The sequence below is a fragment of the Anarrhichthys ocellatus genome, unplaced genomic scaffold (genome assembly GCF_004355925.1).
Source record: "Anarrhichthys ocellatus isolate YVR2014 unplaced genomic scaffold, GSC_Weel_1.0 scaffold52, whole genome shotgun sequence".
NCBI lineage: Eukaryota > Metazoa > Chordata > Actinopteri > Perciformes > Anarhichadidae > Anarrhichthys > Anarrhichthys ocellatus.
The window spans coordinates 67,644-90,238 of record NW_022280082.1 but is presented as its reverse complement, the minus strand read 5'-3'; the positions used below and the strand labels follow the sequence as shown (position 1 = coordinate 90,238).

Genomic DNA, 22,595 nt, shown 5'->3' with positions numbered 1-22,595 from the left:
TGAGCAAAAATACAACTGAGCAATGTACACATACACACACTGTGTTCTGTGTGCGGAGTGGAGCAGCACAGGGTATTTATATCAAACATTGTGTGCACATATTTACACAAATTGCTGTTTGTTTGCTTGTGTCTACAGCATCATTGTATGAGCCCATCTATCTGATTCATATTTTGCATATTATTGTCCGATATCATAATGAAAGGGACTCATCTCCTGCAAAGACGAGTTTTAATAAACGAATTGTCAGCAGCAGGGTACCAAAGCTTTAAAGCAGGAGCGGATTACTGCAGGATGACTTTGCACATGAACACACATACAAGCAAGAACAAATAATTCCTGTCAGCCCGCTGTCTTCCACACACACACGTACACCCACACACTAACACACACACACAGACAGCATAATAATAATTTCCTTCTCACAGCAGCACAAAATTTAACTATTCATTATTGTCGACCATGAAAACAGCATAGTGCAGAGATGGTGATGAGAATGTATTAAGGCCCACAGCCACTAGATGGCAGCCTCTTCCCTTTCAACTCTAATTTAGCTTCCCGTTCCTCAGCTGGTCAGCTGACTCTCTCTGTGGGACTTCAAATACAATGCTAAAATAAAGGGCACTTACTTAACTAGATCATATTCATTTGACAAATAAACACCTGGCTGATGAAGAGTTATGCATATCAGAAGCCTAACCATCTCAAATATATTCACTTCAACCTTAGATTATGGGATCAATAGTTCCCATGTTGCTGAAAATATCTGCCCCCACCTATCTATGTTGCAGTTTTTGTGTAAAACACTTGTTCTTGGTCGTGTAGGAATGGACTCTTGTGAGATTATATCAGCAAGAAAATATCAATTAACCAATCAATCAATACCACTCAGTTTGTGGGAGGTTGGCTGTTTTCAGCATGCCTGGAGTCATACAGTCGATACAGTGACCTTTAAGAAAGCAAAAGATGTGTGGAATATAACCAGGCGTACTGGGCATCAAAAAGTCAAATCCATACATTCCAAGTGAGAATGCCTGACATTCTCAGTGCAATGAACAATGCACACAGCCAGTGACAGCCTTATTTATTTTTTTCAAATGTATTATACTTGATATTTTCCAAAGCAAATGAACAAAAAATGCAAAGATTGCTTTTGTAGGTGAGCCGTGGCTCTGTTAATGCAGGTTAGAAATGAAAGATGAAGGATATAGTGTGGTATATAATATATCTTTTTAATATGATAAGGAATACAGTATAAATGTTGTAAAAGTATGAACACATTTGGTAAAAGAAAACAACATTATAAACATTAACAAACTAACTTTTTAGAGTTTCATATTTCAATAAAGTCTAAAGAAAAAAAAGGCAACAGCACTTTCAGCTCTGGATCAGGTGCAACAACAACCTTTTGGTATTATATCATCAAGTTATAAATTATATCATCAACAAGCTATGTTAAATGAAGCATCTTCAGTGTTCAGACAGACTTGTTGAGAGCTGTCTGCTGAGGAGAATTGAAACTGGAACTTAGTGTCATTTCTTCTTGCCAGCACTCTTGGCCTGTTTGTTTCGCTGCTTTTTGGCAGAAGAGGCCTTTGTTTTTTCTACTGCCTGCTGAGCATCATCCAGAGCTTGTTTCTCTTCTTGTTCCTTTTTCACGGCTGCCATCTGACGGCTACTAAATGACTCGCAAGCATCCTGGAATTTCTTACGGCGCTGCCCCAAGGCTGCCTTGAGTCACGACAGAGAGGGAAAGAGAAAGAAGTTAGACAATGATGTTTAACCAGAGGGAAGGGAAGCTGACAACAGATCTTTCTCACTCTCTTTGATAGTCAAAACTGAACATTATTACTGTCTACACCTTCACTTTTAGACATCACACAGTCCCCTGTCTGTCTTTACTGACCTGCATGTGCTCATACATCTCCAGCTGTTGTATTATTAGCTCTTTCCTGTTGAGCTCCTGTTGTTTCTGATGCTCCAGCACATTGTCTCGGACCAACCGGTAAGTCTGGATCTTTTCTAAGCGCTCCCTCTGCTGGATCTCCTCTACCTGCGAGTCCATCAGCTCTGGAACATCCTTTTGGCGTCTACGGATGTACGTAAGGATTTACAATGTGATGAGTGTGCGTATCTTGATTCACTGTAGCATGAGCTAGAGCCTTTTACACATTTTCAATATAGTCTCTAACCAGAATGTTAATGCTGGATGGTTAATTTATTCATAGTGAAAGCTCAAGACTTTTTCTGAGAAATACAGTGTTGGGCAGTGGCATATGTTCCATTAAATTCAGAAGGGAGTATTTTGAGGATCAGATATCGCAGATATCAGCTCAAGTAATAGACCATTCCACCAAATTTTACAAGTTATTTTGTGAGATGGGGCAACTGATAATGTTGACACCGGCAGAACAAATACAAATGGAAATGTGGCTGTAAATGCAGAGATAGGCAGAGGAAATGATGGACACAGTCCCATGTCTTATCTCATATCCCGAGTTGTACATCCAGACTGATATCTGAGCAGTCGATTTGGTTCTGGTTGTAACCATTGTATTTGTGTGTGTGTGTGTGTGTGTGTGTGTGTGTGTGTGTGTGTCATACGGTACACAGAATGAATGAGTGAAGCAGTCTACATGAGTTTGAGGAAGAGAAATGACTAGGAGTGGCCCTCTGAGGCACACACACAGAGGGAGAAATTCAAAGAGAGATTATAAGGGCTAAATATACCGCATGCCTTTTTCCTAAAAGATGACCTTAATGAAGAGGCTAGGCCAGTGGAGGTGATGATAGAGTTCATTTGGTTCCATTCAACCCCTTTTTACGGCCTGTAACAACGTGTGTGCAAACGTTATGAAGGTTGCATGCATGAGTGTGCGTGAGTGTGAATCTGTGACGTGCCGTGTGGTGCGCCTTCGTGAGAGAAAGGTGTATCGCACACTAATCAGACTCCCCTAATAGACTACTCCTCGGGATCTCTCTCTCTCTCTTGGCGCGAATTGCAGGCCACACTGTCAGCAGCCATTACCAGCTGGACACGGACACACGTGCGAGTGGGCACACACACACACAAATACACCCACAGCAAGAAAGGGTGGAGAGGTGATGTGAGTTGGGCGCATGTCACAGGAGCGACGAGCTCATCGGGGTCCTGAAATAGCCATCTAATTAACAGACCCAAATATCATCTCATTTATCATGGAGAGGGATGGATAGGGGGAGAGTTGGAGGGAGGGATGTGAGGGAGAGCAATGGGAGACTCTAAGGGTAACGATAGAGGGAGACTCTTTCCTTCAGGACACTGGGAATTTAGTTGACACATTTTACATCGACAAGCAGGAAACTCATAGATGCCTACACTGCGTATTAATGTTAAAGATATTCATATTCATATTATTCTATTGCCAATGGTGAGCACAGTTCTCCAACTGTGGAGCTGTTGAATTGCATCTTAAAATGATGTTAAATCAGCCATGAAGCAGATGCATGGGGGGAAGCCATCATCAAGTTAAATTAAACATATATTGTTAGTACATTAAAGCTGTGTTGGTAACATTGGAGACACCAGCAAGAGTAAGCTAGATTGTATAGGTATCTGAACACCAGCCCAGTGTTGCCAACTATTTTCCAAAGAAAGTAGCTAGCAGCACGAAATCCAAAAGTCTCTAATTCTAGGGAGAAAAGTTGCCATGTTGGCAGCACCGACTGCCCGTCCAAAGTCACTGCCGCGAAAATCATCATTATGAATATCACATATCTCCTTGAACGTAAACGTCAAACAGAGCTATTGTCAGTACTCAAAGCTGTCAAGCTAGGAGCTTGTGAAAGACTCTGGTGACGAGCAATGAGTGCAAGGACAGAGAGTCATGAGGTAGACAGGCAGTTAGTCCAGTCATTTCATTTGACTGGATGAGCTTATTACAGTCCTGGGACAGCTGTAGATACCTGATTTTTGTCTATTTTTTGTCAGAGCATTTGACTTATGGATTACTGTAGAGTTGTAAAGAAAATATACGTATATGTTTATGGAGAACATTTGTTCTGGAAGCAAACGTATTTATTAATAAATTATTATTTTTTTGTCTGTTTCTCCACTTAGCCTCCCCTTATTGTCTAGTATACATTACTGTCCACTGGAGTCCATGCATTGCCCTTTCAGGCTCGCCAAATTGCACATTCTTTGTGCTGCTATTCACTGCAAAGGTCAAAAACACAGTAAATCACTATCAATGTCCTGCAGACGCTGTATGAACCAAACTGCTGGAGATACAGATGCTGGGATGTCCACCAACATAGCAACATGCGCACTGAGAATACACAACAACCACACACTCACAATCCCCTAGTGCAGCTACAGTAAGACATAAGTCAGGCTCACAAAGCTAGAAAAACACAGGGATCCAATGTATTCATAGGCAACCGGGGTGCGCAGAAATAGGATTTCAACAGGAAAATAGAAAAAGCTTGTTGGAATAAATAGTGTGATGATGAGTCTGCCTTGGTTCTGTCTGTTTGGAACAAGCTGAACTGGCTGTCTGTTACAGGGTAGTACACGAGCACCCACAATGATAACTCTGCAATGTATAGTTGATGTGATTATATAACTTATTATATCACATTATGGTGTGACGGCTACAATCTGCTCTCATCCTAATTATATCGTTGTACTTATGCTGTCAAATGATAATAAAAAATTCCATATAGCTACAAAAAGACTGCGTGTAAGAGTGGTAAAGCACCTGATGAAGGGAGTGTAGTCCATGGTCAGCTTTTTATTAGATAGACTGAGAGCGGTGCCGGGATCAGATGTGGAAGCAGCTGTCAAAGAATCACAAAATGTCTCATTACCACACTGTATATGACAAATAAAAGAAACAGAAATTGCCCAAATACATATGTATGTATCTGTGTGTACAGTATCTGAAGTATGGTACCTGGCTCTTTGCTTTCTGCGTCATCTGTAGTAGTTTCATCAGCTGCTTGAGGTTGGAGCTGGTTAAGAAACTTGAGACGAGACTGTAAAGCCTAAAGAACAGCAAAAACATTTTGTGTAGTGTATGTTGGAGTATAGAATAGTATTCAAACACATTTCTACAGGCCATAATATTGGAAACACCTCATTAAAATGGCTTCAACTTGTGAGTAATTACATTAAATCACCGTTACAATCATAGCTTCTGGGTTACCTTGGCACAGCGGCCTGGTTCAGCCATTACCCAGGCTTTTTTAATGGCTTTAATCTGGTCCATTCTCTCCGTGTCCTTCGACACCTCAATGCTCTGTGCTTCGCTCTTGTCAGTGACCACACGCAGAGTCCAGTTCGCCTTAGTCAGGTCAAGCCTCTGCACAAAGATGCACACACACACACACACACACACACACACACGGACAAAAACATGACGCACATGTTCAAGCACACAAACATCCCAGTAGAAGGTCACCTTACCACAATACATCATGAGTATGTCTCTTTCAGTGAGCCACTCAGACAGTCTGGTACACAGACAGCCAGGATTATACGTCCTGTTCAGCTGTCTTGCCTTCATTGTAAATAACAGATCATTTTAGTTCATCTATTCAGAGATCATCCTGTCCTCTACCGGGCAAAAAAATTATAATTTCCAAATGGAAATGTATTGATGGGAACCACTATTCTGAAAATCTGCTTTTCAAATGTCATTGTCATTGCACAACGCAGTAGATAATAAAAAGGCACTTACGTGGATCAGAGGTTTTTCATGCAGCTGTGTCTCTGACTACTAAACCAAGACCACAATACTGACAATTATACACTGCGAGATTATAGTGTGTGTTAAATACACGCGGGTCATCCAGGCACTTGTGGGATTCAGTCTCTCTTTGTTAGCATTTCAGAGTCAATGAAATATGTAAATATTGCCCTGCCTGATAAAATAAACTAAAAAGAAAAGATAAAAGATATTTCAGGACAGTTCGACAACAATCTCATTAAATGTGGGAGGGAATCTGTAAAGAGGAGTGTGTATTCAACTGAAGTGCCTCCACAGCCTCCTCTCAAAAAGGTTAATATTACTACTTTTGCTAACTTTAACATAAACAGCGATAAGATTTTCCTTCAACAACTAAGCTCTGAGTTAACATAAAATATATAGTATACACTATAAAATAATAACCAATTTGCAGTTGACAGTGTTGTGGTGTTTTGTGGCTGTAGTGAAGTATTACCATTTCCTGACTGGAGCCAGATTTAGAGATGGCAGCTGGCCTCCCCTTCTCCTTGTCAACTTCCCCTTTGTGGCCGGCTTTGGGTGCGCCAGATTTGTGCCCATGATGGTACGGTGCTTCAGTGGTGGGTGAACGGTTCAAGTCCTCAAGCTTGTATACTACAATTTGCAAACAGAGATCAGATAGATTGGCTTCTATCACCATCTACAACACGTCATGAGTGCACGTATGTGATCAACATTGGCAACCTGGTGTTAATTACTAAGGGACACAAAAGCATGACGATTAGTTAGCATGTCTTTGACAAGCACACAGTATATGTATATAACATTAAAGTGAGTAAGTATAGAATATCAAAACTATGGATACCTAAAAATATTTAGGTGTGCAAACACACCTTGCATTTGTGCAAAATTATCATTTCTTTGCCAAACTTTTGACATGTTTAGATCAATTCAATTATTGTGTGAAGTACAAAAACCCTTTTTTATACACATATATGTCCATTAATGTGCATTGACCTTTATCTTTAAAGCTGTTCACTTTCTAATCAACACAATTAAAGCTCATCTGATGTGCAAGTGTGACAGAGTGAACACACGATGCATGTGTTGTGTGGTCACATGTGTGCTAGATGGCACTGTTGCACTTTATAGCTGAAGTGAACACACTCCCCTGCTTAGATGAAGCATTAACCATGAGTCTCACTCCTCTGAAATAGAGGCATAATAATCCATCAACTAACTGACAACCTGCCATTCTGCCTGAACAGATTTGGTGCATGCTCATTAGGTTACTCTTATCTCAAGTCATACAGATATTCACTGTTTAAATTGGATCTATCTGTGTTGTAATCTCAGGCTGATACATGTATCGAAAACTGATTTTCAGCTGGCTAAACTTAATTAGAATGCATCTTTTTTTTCTTTTACCGAGAGCCTAAAAGCACCATTGTTTTGATACTAAAAATGTAGCACAGATAAGACTACGTTAAGGCGGTTAAGAAGGGAACGTAAAATACTGCCTTAACTGCACATACAGCTTCTGACTGCTCTAACAGTATGCACTGGGGTTTAAAGCAGAGATGGAGAAATGTGCATTCATTAAACATGCGCAGTACAATATTTGGACTGCAGCTTGTTAAACAGCTTGTTTAAGCGAATTCAAAGCTTGGCGTGGCATGTAGTGCGCTTGTGTATCCATGTAGCATGTAGGGAGCATGATCAAGGGCACAGCCTCACCACTGAGACCGAGTTAAACTGGGTGAAATTAATTCACTTTCCTGCTGAGATATTTCCCAGGGCACCAGGGGGGCAAGAGCCAACTTCATTTGACTTCCCATTGACCCACTTTCACAAGCTTATTGGAGAACCACATGAGGTTTGTGTGGACATTGGCCCACACGTACACATATGGAAAAACCCCAGCAAAATGTTGGGAAAAAAACCCTTAACGTGCTCACATTTATCCATGAACAGAAAGCACATGCAAGAAGAACACACAGCATATCTAAGCTGCAACAAATCATTATTGTTCATCTCGCACTACCATTACTATAATACATGTATAAACAGAGGTTTGACTTCCTCTGTAGTCAAAATACATCTGATTACTGTATTTTTAGTTGAGGAATGCCTCCCACACAGAGACTGGTAAATACAGAGAATGTTGTCAAAAGCAACAGAGTGAAGAGAAGGAAAATTCAATGACAGCAGGCTGGCCTTTTCTCTTTGGGCAGTCATGCAAATTGTCACCCATGCAGCACCTCTTTCACATCAACAGCCACCCGCGTCGCAATTAATTCATCCCCCTTAGAATTTTTACGAAGCGTCTGCAAATTTCAAAGTCCAGATTTTTCAATCGATGCAATTTGTGCAGCATGATTAAAGAAGGAGAAGAAGACTTGGTGGCAGAGGACAGGATTATTGCCTCAGCCAACGACCAGTGGGCACAAGAAATCACACTGTGATCTGCGAAAGCAGCTGTATTCATTAGGCTTGTGATTAACAGGCCCCTGGCTCGTAGAAGGAAAGAACAAACAGCATCTGCTTGGCCCCTGACACTGCCTAATGTGTATCCGCCGTATATCACACTGAACACAAAATAGGCCGTGCAAAAATAAATATGAAGGCCATATTACAAAATCCATTCATAACCCGGGGATTAAATCCTGAAAACTTTTAAATGCTAAAATAAAAATGACTCACGACTCATTATAGGGATATTGGGAATATCTCAACCCTGCATATTGTATATTTAAATAACTCATTTGGATGTTCAGATTCATGTCACTTTACTAAATTAACTAAACATATTTACATGTTTTCAAGGTTTCTTTCCAGTCTTTCCCTTGGGTGACCTTGGGTGTTGTTGACTGTTTGATGTTGAGTTTGGGATTGTCTTAAGTGTGTACCTCTCATTTCATTCTTCTCCAAGCCTCTGAGCATGTGGACAAAAGCCAGCTGAGATTCATCCAAATCCCAGCTCTTATGAAGCACCTCTGCCTGCACCACGTACTTATAAACCTGTGAAATACATACAAGCAAAGTCAAGTGTACAACACTCCTACCGCAGTTCAAACATGACGTGATAGACAGATACACGCGTTACAAAAAGAAACATTCAGCAGAACGCACGTGCCGTGCAACACCGTAATTGCACAGAGGGATGCTATTTTGTTAACATACAGCTGAAAAGTGCACTAGTGCCGATGATTCAGAGAGAGAGATCTTAAAGAACTACACATTTGTTTTTTTGCTGTTCTCTGCGCTCTGTGACGGAAGCAAATGCTTGGCACAATGAGAGAGAAGAGGCAGAGGGCGTGTTAGCCAAGATTATATCGGGGGCGGCAACTCCCACATCCATCTCACTAAACAGAAAAGACAGAATTTAAACAAAATCCCAAGCTGAAAATCAAACTAATAGAGCAAGACATGTTCTAGAAGAACTAAAAATGAACCCTGAACAGTATTCAACTGTCTGATGTTGTGCTTTTGTGATTGGGTTGTTTTTTTCTTGTATTTACATGTGTGTTTAAGTCCCACAGACATTACACTAAAGGAGCCTTTACCATTAATCTACCATTAGTAAGTAGGCATCAATATGTCTGGTGTGTGTCCCTGCTGCGCAAAACAGCGCTTTAATCACTGAACCATTTGCTCTAAGTCTTGATCAATAGCTGTTTATTCTGGCCTGCTGCTGATCTGATCTATACGATTTGACATGTCTCATTGTTATTGATGTTGGGTTACTTTGTTGAAGAGACTTTGAATCAGAAAGTATTTGTAACACGTGCAGGATGTGACAAACGTCTTGATAGGTGTATAGCAAAAAGATGTTTGTTGGTAAAAGGCTCAATCCACTGTTGTAAATGACAAATAAATTGATCTAATGTATGAGGTCTAAACAGTTGCTGAGGGAACATTAAAATGATGCTTGTACTCCAGATGTATTGCTGGTATCACAGTAAATCTCAGTTGATTTTCCTAGTTTTTTTTTTACACTGTACAAGCGGTGTGTGGTGTGTTCGGTGGTACACACATATAGTACGCACTGAATACTTTGTCAATCGTGACACTCTGTCTATCTAACAGGTTTGTTAGATAGGTGGTCTTCTGACAATCGAGTCATAAATCACGCACAAATCTCTGCTCCCTGACAAGCACTGATAAGTCAGACAGTAACAACAAAACCACCCCTCCAGTTTCTGCTGCTCTACTCTTGCAAATTTTGTCTGTGCGAGAATGAGTGTGTGGGTGTGTGTAAGTTTGTGTGTGTGTGTATAAGGCGTTATGTGTATCTGGCAGTGAAAAATTGATATCAACACAGGCAACAAGCAAGTGGGTGACAAAGGCAGAGAGGGTAAGTGAGATGCACGCTTGTATGTGTGTGTGTGTGTGTGTGTGTGTGTGTGTGTGTGTGTGTGTGTGTGTGTGCAAGTGAGATATGTAAAGTGTTTGAGCAGCAGCAGATACCACGCAGGCAGTTGTCAGTGATACCATAGTCTCTGTGGGAGGCTGGAACTGGTCAAACGAGGAGTCTGATTTCCCAGCTGTGCTGACCTCCTCATCTCTCTCCTGGGGAGTGTCCATCACCGTGACTCCCTTGCCCTGGGCGGGGGATCCCCTCTGGTTGTGGTTCTTCTCATCTGTGGAATTAAGGGCTGTAACACAGAGATATTACTCTCAGTCCAAATCTGAGAGAAGACAAGAGTGGTCAGCAATCTGTGCTTTTGTAACTGATGGAAGTACCAAGAGAAAGGTAGACTAAAGAGATTGAGAGGCAGGTTTTGAAGAGCTCTTGTGTATTTTACTGTACATCAAGCTGAAAATTTTAACATTACTTAAAGACTCAGTTCACCCAAAATTAAAGTAAAGTGAAAATAAATAGTAAATGTCCTCAATAACCATTAGTGGTATTTATCAATGGGGATAGTTTTGAATTGTCTAAAGATAGCTATTTCTGTGATTTTCTTCAACCACAATACAATGGGATTGGTTTTTAATGGTGCACAGAGCGTTAAACAATAAAATGTCAACAGGGTGTGATCACAACAGGGTGTGATATATATTCTGGCCGGGGACCTTTGTTGCATGTCATACACCTCTCTCTCTTACTGTAATTCCTTATTGTATACACTGTATCTGCTGACTGCCAAATAAAAGGCAAAATGCCCCAAAATAACAATAACAATAGAATAAACAAATAAATAAAAGAAAATAAAGCAAAATGCAACCGCAATCTTTCTTTCTAGAAACAGGTGCTACATAGTATGTCACTTCCTCAGAGCCTTCTTGCCAGTTGGAGACACAAGCTATGACTATGATTTGTGAGCTGAACTAATTTAAGAAAAGATATCACGCCTGGGGTGGTAAAATCAACTAATCCACAGCTTAAATACTGCCACTCACTTCAAAAATACTGTGCTTAAAGTCCCTTTTGCCCAAACATTAATCCCAGCTCACCAGTGAGAAGTTACCCAGCTCTTAATGCTAAACCCAAGAGCAAGTTATTTGGTGTTTATAGTATCGTGTAGTTTAAGTAGCAAAGAAAACAAGCTGGCATCACAAATTTGATTTTGAGTCTCAAAAAGGAATGTCTATGAACTGCACCTCTTTAAGAGTTAATTTTATATGTTTTACCCCAAAATGTACCAAATTCATTCAGTATGTTAGTCCAGAATTTCTTTAAACATGATTAAAAATGTTGGGAAAAAAAGAGAAAAGACAGAAAAGGCATAAAGACCCTACTTGCAATGTCCCATTTACTGCGTAGCGTCATCCCTCTCTCTCATACAGTATTGGAGCCCTGCTGCTTTCATATCGGTTTGATGTGTCCGGTGTGTGATGTGACGTCTTTGTGTTGTATATTAGGTTTACAAAAATGCTATTGAAAACAAACTTAGACCGGAGTGCAGAATTGGTAAATCCAGTTCAATGTTCCGTTATTTGAGAGTGGTAAAACAGTGACACAGTTACGTTGCTGAAATATGTTGAGACAGTTACTGTACAGTTTGACACATCTTCTCAAATGATCCACAAGGGTTACATTCAATTCATTAACCTGATGACTTACCTTCGTTAGCCCGGAAGCAGAACACAGGAATTACCACATGACCCTTGCCAGTATTGCCGGCCACCACCTTCTCCTGGTCCAGAACAGACAGACGGATCAATACGTCTGGCTTAGAAGTCTGGAACTGAATTGTTCCAAGGACGTCTGCAGTCACCTGCACAGTGCAACTATGGAAAAGTTTAAAATGATTGTGGGTACCATTCGTCAGAGTATCTTCAATGTGACCTCCTTGAGAAATGAACTGTTATGTTTAGTAAAATATATGAGCTAACTATTGTCACACTTTGTTTCTAATAATCAAACATCTCAGATTCATACACTGTAGTGTAAGAGAGAATCATTGAGAGCTATTAACATCTATTTTTATGACCCACCCCAGGTACAATGGATTTCAATGGACCAATATGACTCTTATCATAAATATGCTAAATAAATATAAAGCCCATAAATTATCTTACCGACATATGAGGTTTTTGGCGTTGGGAATGTAATAATTCCTGAATTCCTTCACTGAGAACGTGTTGAGTGGAGTCTCGCGGGACAGTTTTGGAAGGAGTTCCCTTCCGCCAATCAAGCGCATCCTCCACTTGGCACCAGCAGGGGGGGATTCGGGTGTGACAGCCTCTGCTACGAAGGTATAACCAAGCTGGAAAAAAGACGTAATCATGAAAAACTAAATATTTTTAGACAGATGTAAACAGAGAAAAGCACAATTTACTGTTCTCTCTTTTAGGATTTGTTTCTCATGAATAATACTAGTCTAGAATGTTCCCAACATTATTACACCAGGAGGCCACAACTGGTTGCCGAACAGTCAACAAGTTTGCATCCAGTTTTCGATTGAGTCAGAAAGGAAGCCTTTCTAGATTGAACAAATGTATCATGGTAATATGAAAATCTTCCACACTTACAAAAAAAATATTTTAAATACATGAAGGATGAAGTGCAAGTGCATTTACAGCATCCACAGACCTTGTTGGGTTGGTAGACATGGGGTGCCACTTTGTTGAAGAACATGTCCAGCTCCTCTCCGGTGTCATTGTTTATGACGTGTAGCAGACAATTCGGGAATGGGGAGTAGACCTTTGGTACTAGCTGCATCTCCTTATGAACCAGGAACACCTCTCTTAACAAACAACAAGATATCAGGTCTGACCAAACTGTTGTTGTTTTTTTAACCATTTTTGTTGAAATTTAGAAATGTAATGTTACAGAAATATCTACATTTCCCGGTATTAGCTTTACTAGCAAAAATGAGAGCCGAGTGCATAGATCAAATGCAATTTGCACCGGGATTCACCCAGATTTTCCAAGCCAGGTTGTCAAGCCTAACGAGCATGGCATTACAATGTTCTCTAACCTAAAGACCAAGACCCAGGAGTTGGCTGTGTCTTGAAGAGAGACGGAGTAATCAGCGAAGGTGACTCTGGTCCATTCGTCCTGCTGACAGGGGTAGAGCTCTGTTCTCCTCTCAGAGTGCTCAATGATATACCTGTGCAGAAAACACAGAAATACAAATGTAAATGAAGTATTAAAACCATAATTTTTGTAAAAATATTTTACACAAACTGCTCGGAGAAGCATAACTCTGATGTGGCTGATGATGAGTCAAATCCAGTAATACATTGGAGGAAAGTAGATGTGCTTCATGTCTCAGCGTGAACTTTGACTGAAGTGGATGTCAGTTAAGAAAAACACATGCTCAAGGGTTCACAACACCCAACCAACCCCCGCTCCACACTCAACACACACACACTGACCAAGCTCTTAATGCTCATGCACACGCATACTTCCCCAGGCAGCGGGGCATTCGGCAGACGCTGCTAGCCGATTGGAACAAGGAGAGGATAAACAGCAGATGGTACCACTGGGAAAAGATGGAACACAATGTGGAAAATGCTCCCTGCCTGGCCCGCCACAGGCCGCCACAACCAGAAGAGGGGAGTAGATTCTGGGCACGCAGTGCAACAGAGAGGCTAAATGTAAGCCATACAATGTACACAGCATTGGCACAGGACTGCAGTAGGAGCCCTCGTATCCTCTCATATAACGACATCCTTGTGAATGAATACCAGCTAGGTTAATGAGTTGTGAGATGTTTTGTCAATGTGCGTACAGTTCATACATTGTGTGCAGATTATTCATTATCTTTCATCATTATGTCATAATGATGAAAGATTGAAGATACTTTTTCATTTACCGTAGCAAGAGGGCAGCATGTTTTTCTGCATCTGGTTCAACCTTCGGCCACATGTCTGAAAGGATCTTAGAAGCACTGAGTTTCTCCTTTGTGCCTGAATGACATGAACACACACAGACAAGTAGCCACCATTAAAGATGATGTTCAAACCATTAAAGATGTTGCCATCAAACACGTAAAAAAATGATTGTCAAAGGTAGATAACAGGAATTACAAAATGCATTTTGTGTGTCATTGTGTGTCAGTAGGTGTTTGTCCATGCACATAAGTGAGAGAAACACTGAAGAGACAGATGCATGATAGAAGTTATGTGTCCTCACAGCCTCCCCTCCACCCCCTCCCTCCCTCCCTAGATCAGCGTTCGCTTTTCAAATGGCCACTTTTCGAAATTGATACAGCCATTACATAGCAGGCCATTGGCCAAGGCTGGCTATTGAGAGATGAAGACGTCCTATCATCTTTAGAACCAAAGAGGTTGCCTTTCAGACAGACAGACAAAGAGGCAGACAGGAAGGAGAACATAAAGTGGAAAAGAAAAAAAAGAAAAAAAAATGATGTGGTATAAACGGGTGAGCTGGCACACAAGAAAGGGCCAGTTCTTACCTTTTCAAATGAATGGCTTTTCAAATTGTAGTTAGAAAGGTAGTGTTTTTAAAACATGATTGGTGTTTTATCATTACATAAGAATTTGGGAGAAATTAACCATGACAGGCCTATTTTATAGAAGTCAAGCTGTTCAGCCTCTGCGTGTGCGTGTGTGTGTGCGCGCGTGTGTGTTTGCGCGCCACCAGCAATATATTCGAGGTTGCTGGCTGATTGGTTCTATAATGATGTGGATATTTTGGATGTTTCCGATGCTCAAATTAAATTTTCAAGCCATAAAAAAATACGAAATACGATTTCCATCACCACAATTGTACAGTACTGTTTTATGCAAATACTGCATGAATGAGGTTGTGCGTACTCCCATAGAGGATGTGCAAGTTATTCAGGTGGTGACAGTGTTGTGTGTTAACTTCAGGTCCATGCAATAAATAGAGAATGTTTGAGGAATGTAATGCTGCAAACAGCGGTGCACCTTCACAGTAAGATAATTAGGAACACTTCTGGAGAAAATTGGATTTAAAAAACAATTCAACTGAAAATGAGGAGAAATTTAACAAAAGCAACACATTATTACAAAGAAACATTGATGAATCCATTTACAAAGGAATAGCTTGCCCATCTTTCACTTGCTGTCACTTTTGAGAGGTTTGGCTATTGATGCAGGAATGTTTTGTGCACGTGTGTGTGTGTGTGTGTGTGTACATCCCCTGTGTGGCCACCCCTCATCTGTCAGGGTGTATTAGTAAGAGTGGCGGTCTCATCAATACATATTTGTGCCTCCGCTCAGAGGCTCAATATATGCCATTGGGCTGAATCAAACAGTGAATGTAAGACACAGAGGTGTTTTCTGTGTGTTGTTTTCAGACACTAAATAATAATCTAGAAAACAAAACACAGGTGTTCTGTTGTTTTAGTTCCCTTTATGTGGACCCTTTAGCCATCCCAATCACTGCAAATGTGTTTGCCTTTCAAAACTGGAGCATTGAAGAAGAAAGCGGAATTCAAGACTATCTCGCTAACAATAATAAGTTTGTATGTTCAACTATTCAAAAGGTAATATTTAAACCGGACCATGATATTTGAATGAATACATTTCCAAGGTGTGTGAGTGTTTTCACCTGGTTTTGAGGCATTCAAGATCTCTCGCACTAAGCGTCCTTTGAACGCAGCCTGCAGAATGGTGACTGCCTTGACCTCCCCGTCTGTCGGCTCCCTGTCTCTCCAGCTTTCTGGAGGCTTTGATTCTACATCCACTTTAGAGAATAACAGCAGAACATTGCAAGTTAATATTGAATCGTGAACTATAGGAAAGGCAAAAGGAGATTACTTTCAATTTAATTTATTTAAATCAGTTTATTGTCGTTTTAGCCATGTATACGTAGATGGATAACATACAACATTAACAAACACACAAATGGCACTTGCATGTAGGGGAGTGTTCTTTGGGGTCAGTGGCCGAGAGTGAAGGGTCAGCTGTGAGGGCCAGTATAGCAAAGCGCTCCTCCGATGTCAGCTTCCTGCCCAGAGCCTCAAACAGAATTTTGTAAACTGCAGCGTTAAACACCTACACACACACACACACACACACACACACACACACACACACACATACACACGATGTCCGTAATTAGCAATTGTATGCGTCTGTGTGTCAAAATGCTTATTTTTCCAGGTATTTGGATTTTTGTAATTTACATCCTTGTAAGTGTATTAGAATGACAGTTTAGATAAGAGGTAGTTAGACTCCACATCATTTCATCTTTTTATTTAATCACCGCTGTCTGTCTACAGACATTGATAAGAAGGAGATTTCAATTTCAACAGCCATTTAATGCAAATTCTAAACTTTAAAAGCAATGTATATTTAAATACAAACACTTCATCAGGCTTAGAAAACATGTTATTTTACTATTCAAACAAGTAGAAGAAGCAGCTTTGTGAAAAGTGACACAGATAATCATGAGTATTAAGTATTATTAGTATGAATGGACATCTTTTTCACTCATTAACTCAATTACATACTTCACGGGAGTACTACAAAATGTGAATTAGCCAATCCGACTGCATCTAGATGTAGCAACTGTAGTATAAAGCAAGGTGAGCTGTACAGTAATGTACCACACAACTGCATAGGACTATACTGTGTAGGTGAACAAGCTACCTTGCGGTGTTGCCCTTTTCCCAGGGTGGTGTTGATGTTTTGGGGGCAGTGAGCCTCTTCCAGGGTTCTTCTGGCTGCTGGCTGGTCCTGCTCATCGCTAAAGGAAGACACCAATCTGGAAAGGGCCCTCCATATGGACGAAGCCTGGTCAGTGAAACGAGCACTTTCCTGTTTAAAAAAAAGGAAAGCAGTGGGGTAGCAGTTATATTGTGTCTACTGTTACAAGCAGAATGCGAGTTAAATAGAGGAGAAAAGCAGAACGGCCACAATACCAAGACATTTCCATGTGAACTTTGGTGTTGAGGCATCATCTTACTACCACGATGTGATTTATAAAATTGAAGCTGGAGTAGGCCTTATTAAAAAATGTTACAGCAAGCACATTGCAACTAGACCTATTTTATCCTGTCCGTCTCTCTGTTCAACCAAGTTGTGTTCTCTACTTTTTAAATTGTCATGAATTTGAACAGGTTGTATTTACAGGTTGTATATGTTTTCTTTGCTCTCAGTGCTTTCTAGTTCATTTGTTTCACACCATTGTATTTTAACTCATTTTAGCTTTTATGAGCAAGGAAGTGACTTTGAGTCAAAGGAAATTGCTGTGAGTGTGTACTCAGACTAAAGAGAAAGAGAAAATCTAATGTACAGTACATTATCCACAGATGGATCCTCATAAGCATTATCCACAGATTAAAAAAATTATTAAATGAACATTCCTTATTCAGCAAAAAAGCTAAAATGACTTTGTGTTTTATCAAATTACTATCAATGTCAACTGACTGCTTCGAACACCTTGGTAAGTTGTGACATGATGGTTTCTTCATCCCCAAACAGGAAAGATGTCTTGCTGCAAAGGTGAACATGGTAGCCCAGTGCTGCCTTTGTGTGGAAGGACAAGACATGGCGCCTGGAAGGGAGACAAAGGAAGCTTTTTTAACAAATAATCCACTACTGTCCATTTACTGGACAATATCAATTATTCTAAAACAGGGGTTCCACATCGATTTGGCTTGTGATACATTATGAAGATGAAGTCTATTCATGACTCCTTTTCACTGGCTGCATATGTTGCTACAAGGCCAATTACAGAATGATGTTGCCTTCTTAGAGTTTCATTCAAAAAGATTTAGAGGCCCGCAGAAACTATCTTGATCTTCAATAATAAATAAAAATACAAAACACAAACTTTTTTCTTTTTTCTTCTTGTTAATTATCTCAAGACCTCTGATTTATCTTGTGACCCCTTGTGGTTCCTGACCCCCAGGCTGGGCTCTAGACGATTTACTTTATTTTTTCATTGCATTACTAAGAGGAACAATGGCTAAATATTAGGCTACTAAACTTAGGAAACTGATATCAAAGAGCACAGAGCTATCCCTCCACCAACAACCCTGTGGCTTCACAGTATTTGGTAATATTAATTGCATAATCATAGATAAAAATGCATGAAACTATGTTTCTGTCAAGTAATACTGAGTGGGTCAAACAGTCAGAACTGATGTAGCCTAATGTCCTGCCTACCAAGTGCTAAGCTAAGTTCACAGGGCCTGTTCAGGCATGAGAGAGTGGAACCCTGCTTCCTTGGCCCCATTAGCTTTACATAATTCAAACATCACAGCCTAACTAGATGGATGAGCACTGGGGCAGAGCTGGGCTTGTGCTCTGGACAGCATATGAAAGAGAGAAAAGAAGGTGAAGAGTATGGGAAAAATGTAGAAGACGACAGCACACAGGGTCAGTAAACAGATTATAGAAAATAACTAGAGTACCTCATACAGATGGGCTATCAGGGACATGAGGAAAAGAGGTGGGGTGCTGCCCAAAAGCCTGGACATGTCAGCTATTCTCTCTTGGAGAGAGTGTACTATGGGGCACATGGGCATGATAAGTTGAGTGCTATGAGTGTAATTATGGCTCAGTGGTAATTGCACTGCTGCATACCTGCACCTGACCCCAGAAATTAGGCCCTCTGCTTCTAGGCCAAGTAGCACCCATTAATAGAGACCAGGATGGATGCTTTTTACTGCTTTTCAGAGCATCTGAGGTAGGCAGATGTTCTCTGCCTGGCTGTAAAAATCATGACAAGAGTGAAACTCTTTCATCGAAAGCTCCCAAGTGCGCTGTCCAAAAAATGCATATATTTTTATAATAGGTTCCCATGATGGGAATTGAAGCTCTAACCTTGGCATCATTAATGCCAGGCTGATGAGCACTGAGGGTAATTTAGGGTTATGAGATTCAAGCGTGAGTGGAAAAAGGAAATGTGAAAAGCGATGACATTTTGTTTGGATTCTTATGTTAAATGTGAAAATTTACATAAATTGATGAGTTTAAATACAGTATATCAGAAAATTGCCAGAGTATTAACCAAGCAAACCTATGATGAGACTAACTGGTCACTCGTGTGAAGACTTTTCCTAGTATGGAGTAGAATGTTTCATTAGCATTGCATGGCAATATCAAGATGTCAATATCTTTACACAGACACACAAAGCATGAAATGGTATACTAACGGATATACTACTGTGTTATAGTTAATGGGGATTACAGAGTCTGGGAACATAGATTTTTTGACACCCTAGTCTGATCATGAGCTTGATCTAAGCTTTTAATTGTGATCAATACAGTACACAGTTCTCAGTGTTCATTAAGGCTGTCCTACCCGGGGGGTAAGTTAAACATGGTGGCCTTTGAGGAGGTGGTCTTGATGGTAAGTACTGGCAGATGAGATTGCAGGCTTCTCCAGGAGTAGGCCTGGGCGATGAGAACTGAAGACCTACATGCTGCGGACAGTTCCTTTTCTATGAGGTGTTGGAGAGTAGAGAGAAAATGTGTACTGGTGAAATATCAAACACATAGTAGGTCATATCCATGGAATGTTTTTATGAATATGTACATATACTGTTTATTCCAAATAGGTTCCAGGGTATGGTTTGTGCATACTTATAGAGAGTTAGAATTGCCGTTAGCAAATTTTCATCCCCCTCATACTGCCTTCTGGATGTTAGAGACTTGAGTCAAGCTCCTTACATTACATGCATAAGAAAATCCTTTTGTTTGTGAGCATCTAGGTAGGGGTGTGTGTGTGTGTGTGTGTGTGTAGATAAATCCTTACTCTCTTCAGCTGCATCTCCCCAGAGAAGCAGAGCAGAGAAGCTGATGAGGATCTGGAGAGGTTGCAGGCTGTCCACACACAGGTAGTAAGTGCCTCTCACCTCTGGACACTGGGGGGTGGGGGTGGGGGGAGATACAAAGACACACACATACACACTGGCATTACTTATCAGTGTGAAAGCAGACAAGGAAAAGAACAAGTGAAAGAGAGAAAGAGCAGAAAGCTGTAGGGACGAATGATAGATAAACTGATAGAAGGGTGGCTTAGTTCAAGAGACGGTGGATGAAAACACAAAGGAAGAGAGGGAAAGAAGGGCAGGTAAATGGAGGTAATAAGAAGAGATAGAAAAGAGCCGAGTGAGTTAAAGAAGCTTTTTAAGGTGGTACTGACATAGGAGAGTAATATAAGAAAAAGCATCCAGTGAGAAAGACAAAAGCAGGAGACCGAGAGATGTGCAGAAAAGACAAATAGAGAACAAGAGAAGAGGGAGGGAAGGCATACGTGTCTGGAGTGACAAGCAGACTCAGCAGTCTATAAACACAGACGTGCAAACTCACACTAACACACAGTCAGACAAAAACCTGCGCTACACACAAATGCACACTGTTTTTTACACGACTACGGTACTTTTACCAGACACCAAATCAGACTAAATGTCTGTTGTGCTGGTGCCAGTGAAGCAGATAGCGATTACATTTATAATGTATTCTAAGATCCTCCTCATTACTTACAAAGCTTTGCACAGCTTACAATCTGTGGATATCCTTGAATTTCTAATCCTTCAGGAAGCTGCATCTTTTTTTGTACCTAAGATAAATGACCTGTGCCTAGAGCCTACTGCTGTGGCCTCAGACTCTGAAACAGACTGCCATTAAATGTTTGGGCAGCAAACCTCGTGTCAGTCTTAAATGCATGGTTCATTGTTGGCCTCGGAAAAAACAGTTTGACAAAACACCCTTAACTAAAAGGTGTAGCTATTTACAAGATGCCAAAATGTTTCTGTTCACCCTTGAACAGAAACAGGGTTTAAGATGTACCCATTTATCATGTGCTCATATCTCTTGAAATGTCTAAAACCGATTTTTTTTAAATATTTTCCCACAGGACTCTGAAGTTGTTAGTTAAATGATCATTTCGTTATTCACGGTTTCTCTCCATTAATGGTAGTAAATGATGTAGAGGCTCTGTAAATATTTGAAGCGTGTGAAGCTTAGAGACTTGCCAGACACACATCAGTTATCTGCAGGGCGTCCATGTTTTCCCAAGCAGACGTATGTGGGATGCATTTAGATTGGAAGTCGGGAATACTGACTCGGAATTATCCATTTCCGACTTGCAATGTACTGCAGCATGTGTACAGAGTAAGATTGAATCACACATAGCACATTTTATGCTCATTTGCATTTCTTGGAGCATGTGTGTGATTCTGTGTGTTTGTATGTGTGTGTGTGTGTACTTCAGGGCTTGCTACAGTAGATTTCACAAGGAGGGATCCAGTGGAGTCTGTAGATGACCCAGTACAGTTGGTGCCTGTTGCAGTTTTGGACAAGACTGCTCTCTGCAGAACACAACAGCAACATTAATAACAATCTATCCAATACAAACAAAAAGCATTAATGTGTCAAAAACACGGAAAAGTTTGGGAAAATATCAGCACTGGAGACCAAACATTCAGAAATAAGTCACATACTTTACCTTAAAATGTGATTTATGGATATGATGTGGGTAGATTTGCGGTTTATGAAACACCAAGAGTGTCCTGGAAGAAAATGACAAATAAATTAATAAAAGCAATTATAATCTTTACCACATCATTGTTTAGCCCCTTCAACCATTCTCTTCTCACAACTGTCTGTGTTTATCGATTGGTACAGTATGTTTGCAGTACATAAGTACATATTTGTGTGTGTGTGTGTGTGTGTGTGTCTCTCACTGAAAGCATTTAGCAAAGTCATTCAGGTCCATCCAGGTCTTCTGCATGATGGGTTCCTCAGTTACAGGCTCCTCCAATGCAGTTTTGGGTTGATCTGGAAGGGAGATTCATTTATGATTAATATTGTTATTAAGAAACATTTTTGGTGGGTTAGACATTCACTTAGAGATAGAAGAGATATGGATTATAAAGTACTTTAATTAATATCAGTCATTATTGTTAATACAACTCTGCAGCATCTCAATACATGTCCTTATCAAGCTAGTAGCATGAGAGATGAATGGCGCTTTTCATGCCACACTTAATACCAAATAGATATAGACCTGCCTGTGAAATCTCACATTTTTCAAAATGCTGCAAGTAAGAAAATGCTTTCCCTCTTGTGACTCATAGCAAGTTATCCTAGATTCAAAATCATTATCTTAAACACAGTGCGCCGAATTGGCCAAACTCCCACATAATGGCATAGTGTAAGCGCACATGCACATCCATACTCCCACTCACTCACTCCCACTTACTCAATGCATGCAGAGCAAAGTCATAGACAACTGCACACAGACACACTCTCCACCAAAAGAACAACAGACATGCGCACACATACACACAGTTGCTCTGTGCCCGCAGGCTCTTCTCAAAGTGAGAAGTCTGATCAGAAAGCTGAGGCTGCGAGGGCCAGTGTCTCTGCTGCTGAGCAATGGTGGTCCGCTAACTCAAACTGCAGGTGTTACTAAGCAACTAAAACGGGGGCAGAGAGAAGGCAGGGAACTGGCTCGTCATGAGGCATGATTTCAGTCCCATCTTC

At 40.6% G+C, this 22,595-nt stretch overlaps 1 protein-coding gene across 5 annotated transcripts in view; it reads right to left on the bottom strand.

Annotated features, from left to right (window-relative positions):
- Positions 1-1,044: 1,044 nt before the first annotated feature.
- Positions 1,045-22,595, bottom strand: part of adgb (androglobin) — a 36,244-nt gene continuing 14,693 nt past the window's right edge. For 3 of the 5 annotated variants that reach the window (XM_031870221.1, XM_031870223.1, XM_031870226.1), the window contains 22 exons: positions 21,794-21,887; positions 21,556-21,619; positions 21,317-21,418; positions 19,861-19,969; positions 19,408-19,546; positions 17,538-17,652; positions 16,746-16,913; positions 16,010-16,148; positions 15,703-15,837; positions 13,979-14,072; positions 13,139-13,270; positions 12,751-12,904; positions 12,237-12,424; positions 11,779-11,945; positions 10,203-10,366; positions 8,618-8,729; positions 6,205-6,362; positions 5,187-5,342; positions 4,935-5,025; positions 4,740-4,818; positions 1,907-2,090; positions 1,045-1,731 (listed from right to left, as the gene is read on the bottom strand). In XM_031870221.1, the coding sequence (XP_031726081.1) occupies positions 1,534-1,731; positions 1,907-2,090; positions 4,740-4,818; positions 4,935-5,025; positions 5,187-5,342; positions 6,205-6,362; positions 8,618-8,729; positions 10,203-10,366; positions 11,779-11,945; positions 12,237-12,424; positions 12,751-12,904; positions 13,139-13,270; positions 13,979-14,072; positions 15,703-15,837; positions 16,010-16,148; positions 16,746-16,913; positions 17,538-17,652; positions 19,408-19,546; positions 19,861-19,969; positions 21,317-21,418; positions 21,556-21,619; positions 21,794-21,887 (2,942 nt within the window). In that variant the 3' untranslated portion in view covers positions 1,045-1,533. The remainder of the gene's footprint in view (positions 1,732-1,906; positions 2,091-4,739; positions 4,819-4,934; positions 5,026-5,186; positions 5,343-6,204; positions 6,363-8,617; positions 8,730-10,202; positions 10,367-11,778; positions 11,946-12,236; positions 12,425-12,750; positions 12,905-13,138; positions 13,271-13,978; positions 14,073-15,702; positions 15,838-16,009; positions 16,149-16,745; positions 16,914-17,537; positions 17,653-19,407; positions 19,547-19,860; positions 19,970-21,316; positions 21,419-21,555; positions 21,620-21,793; positions 21,888-22,595) is intronic. The other 2 variants (XM_031870222.1, XM_031870224.1) reach the window with 2 other exon arrangements.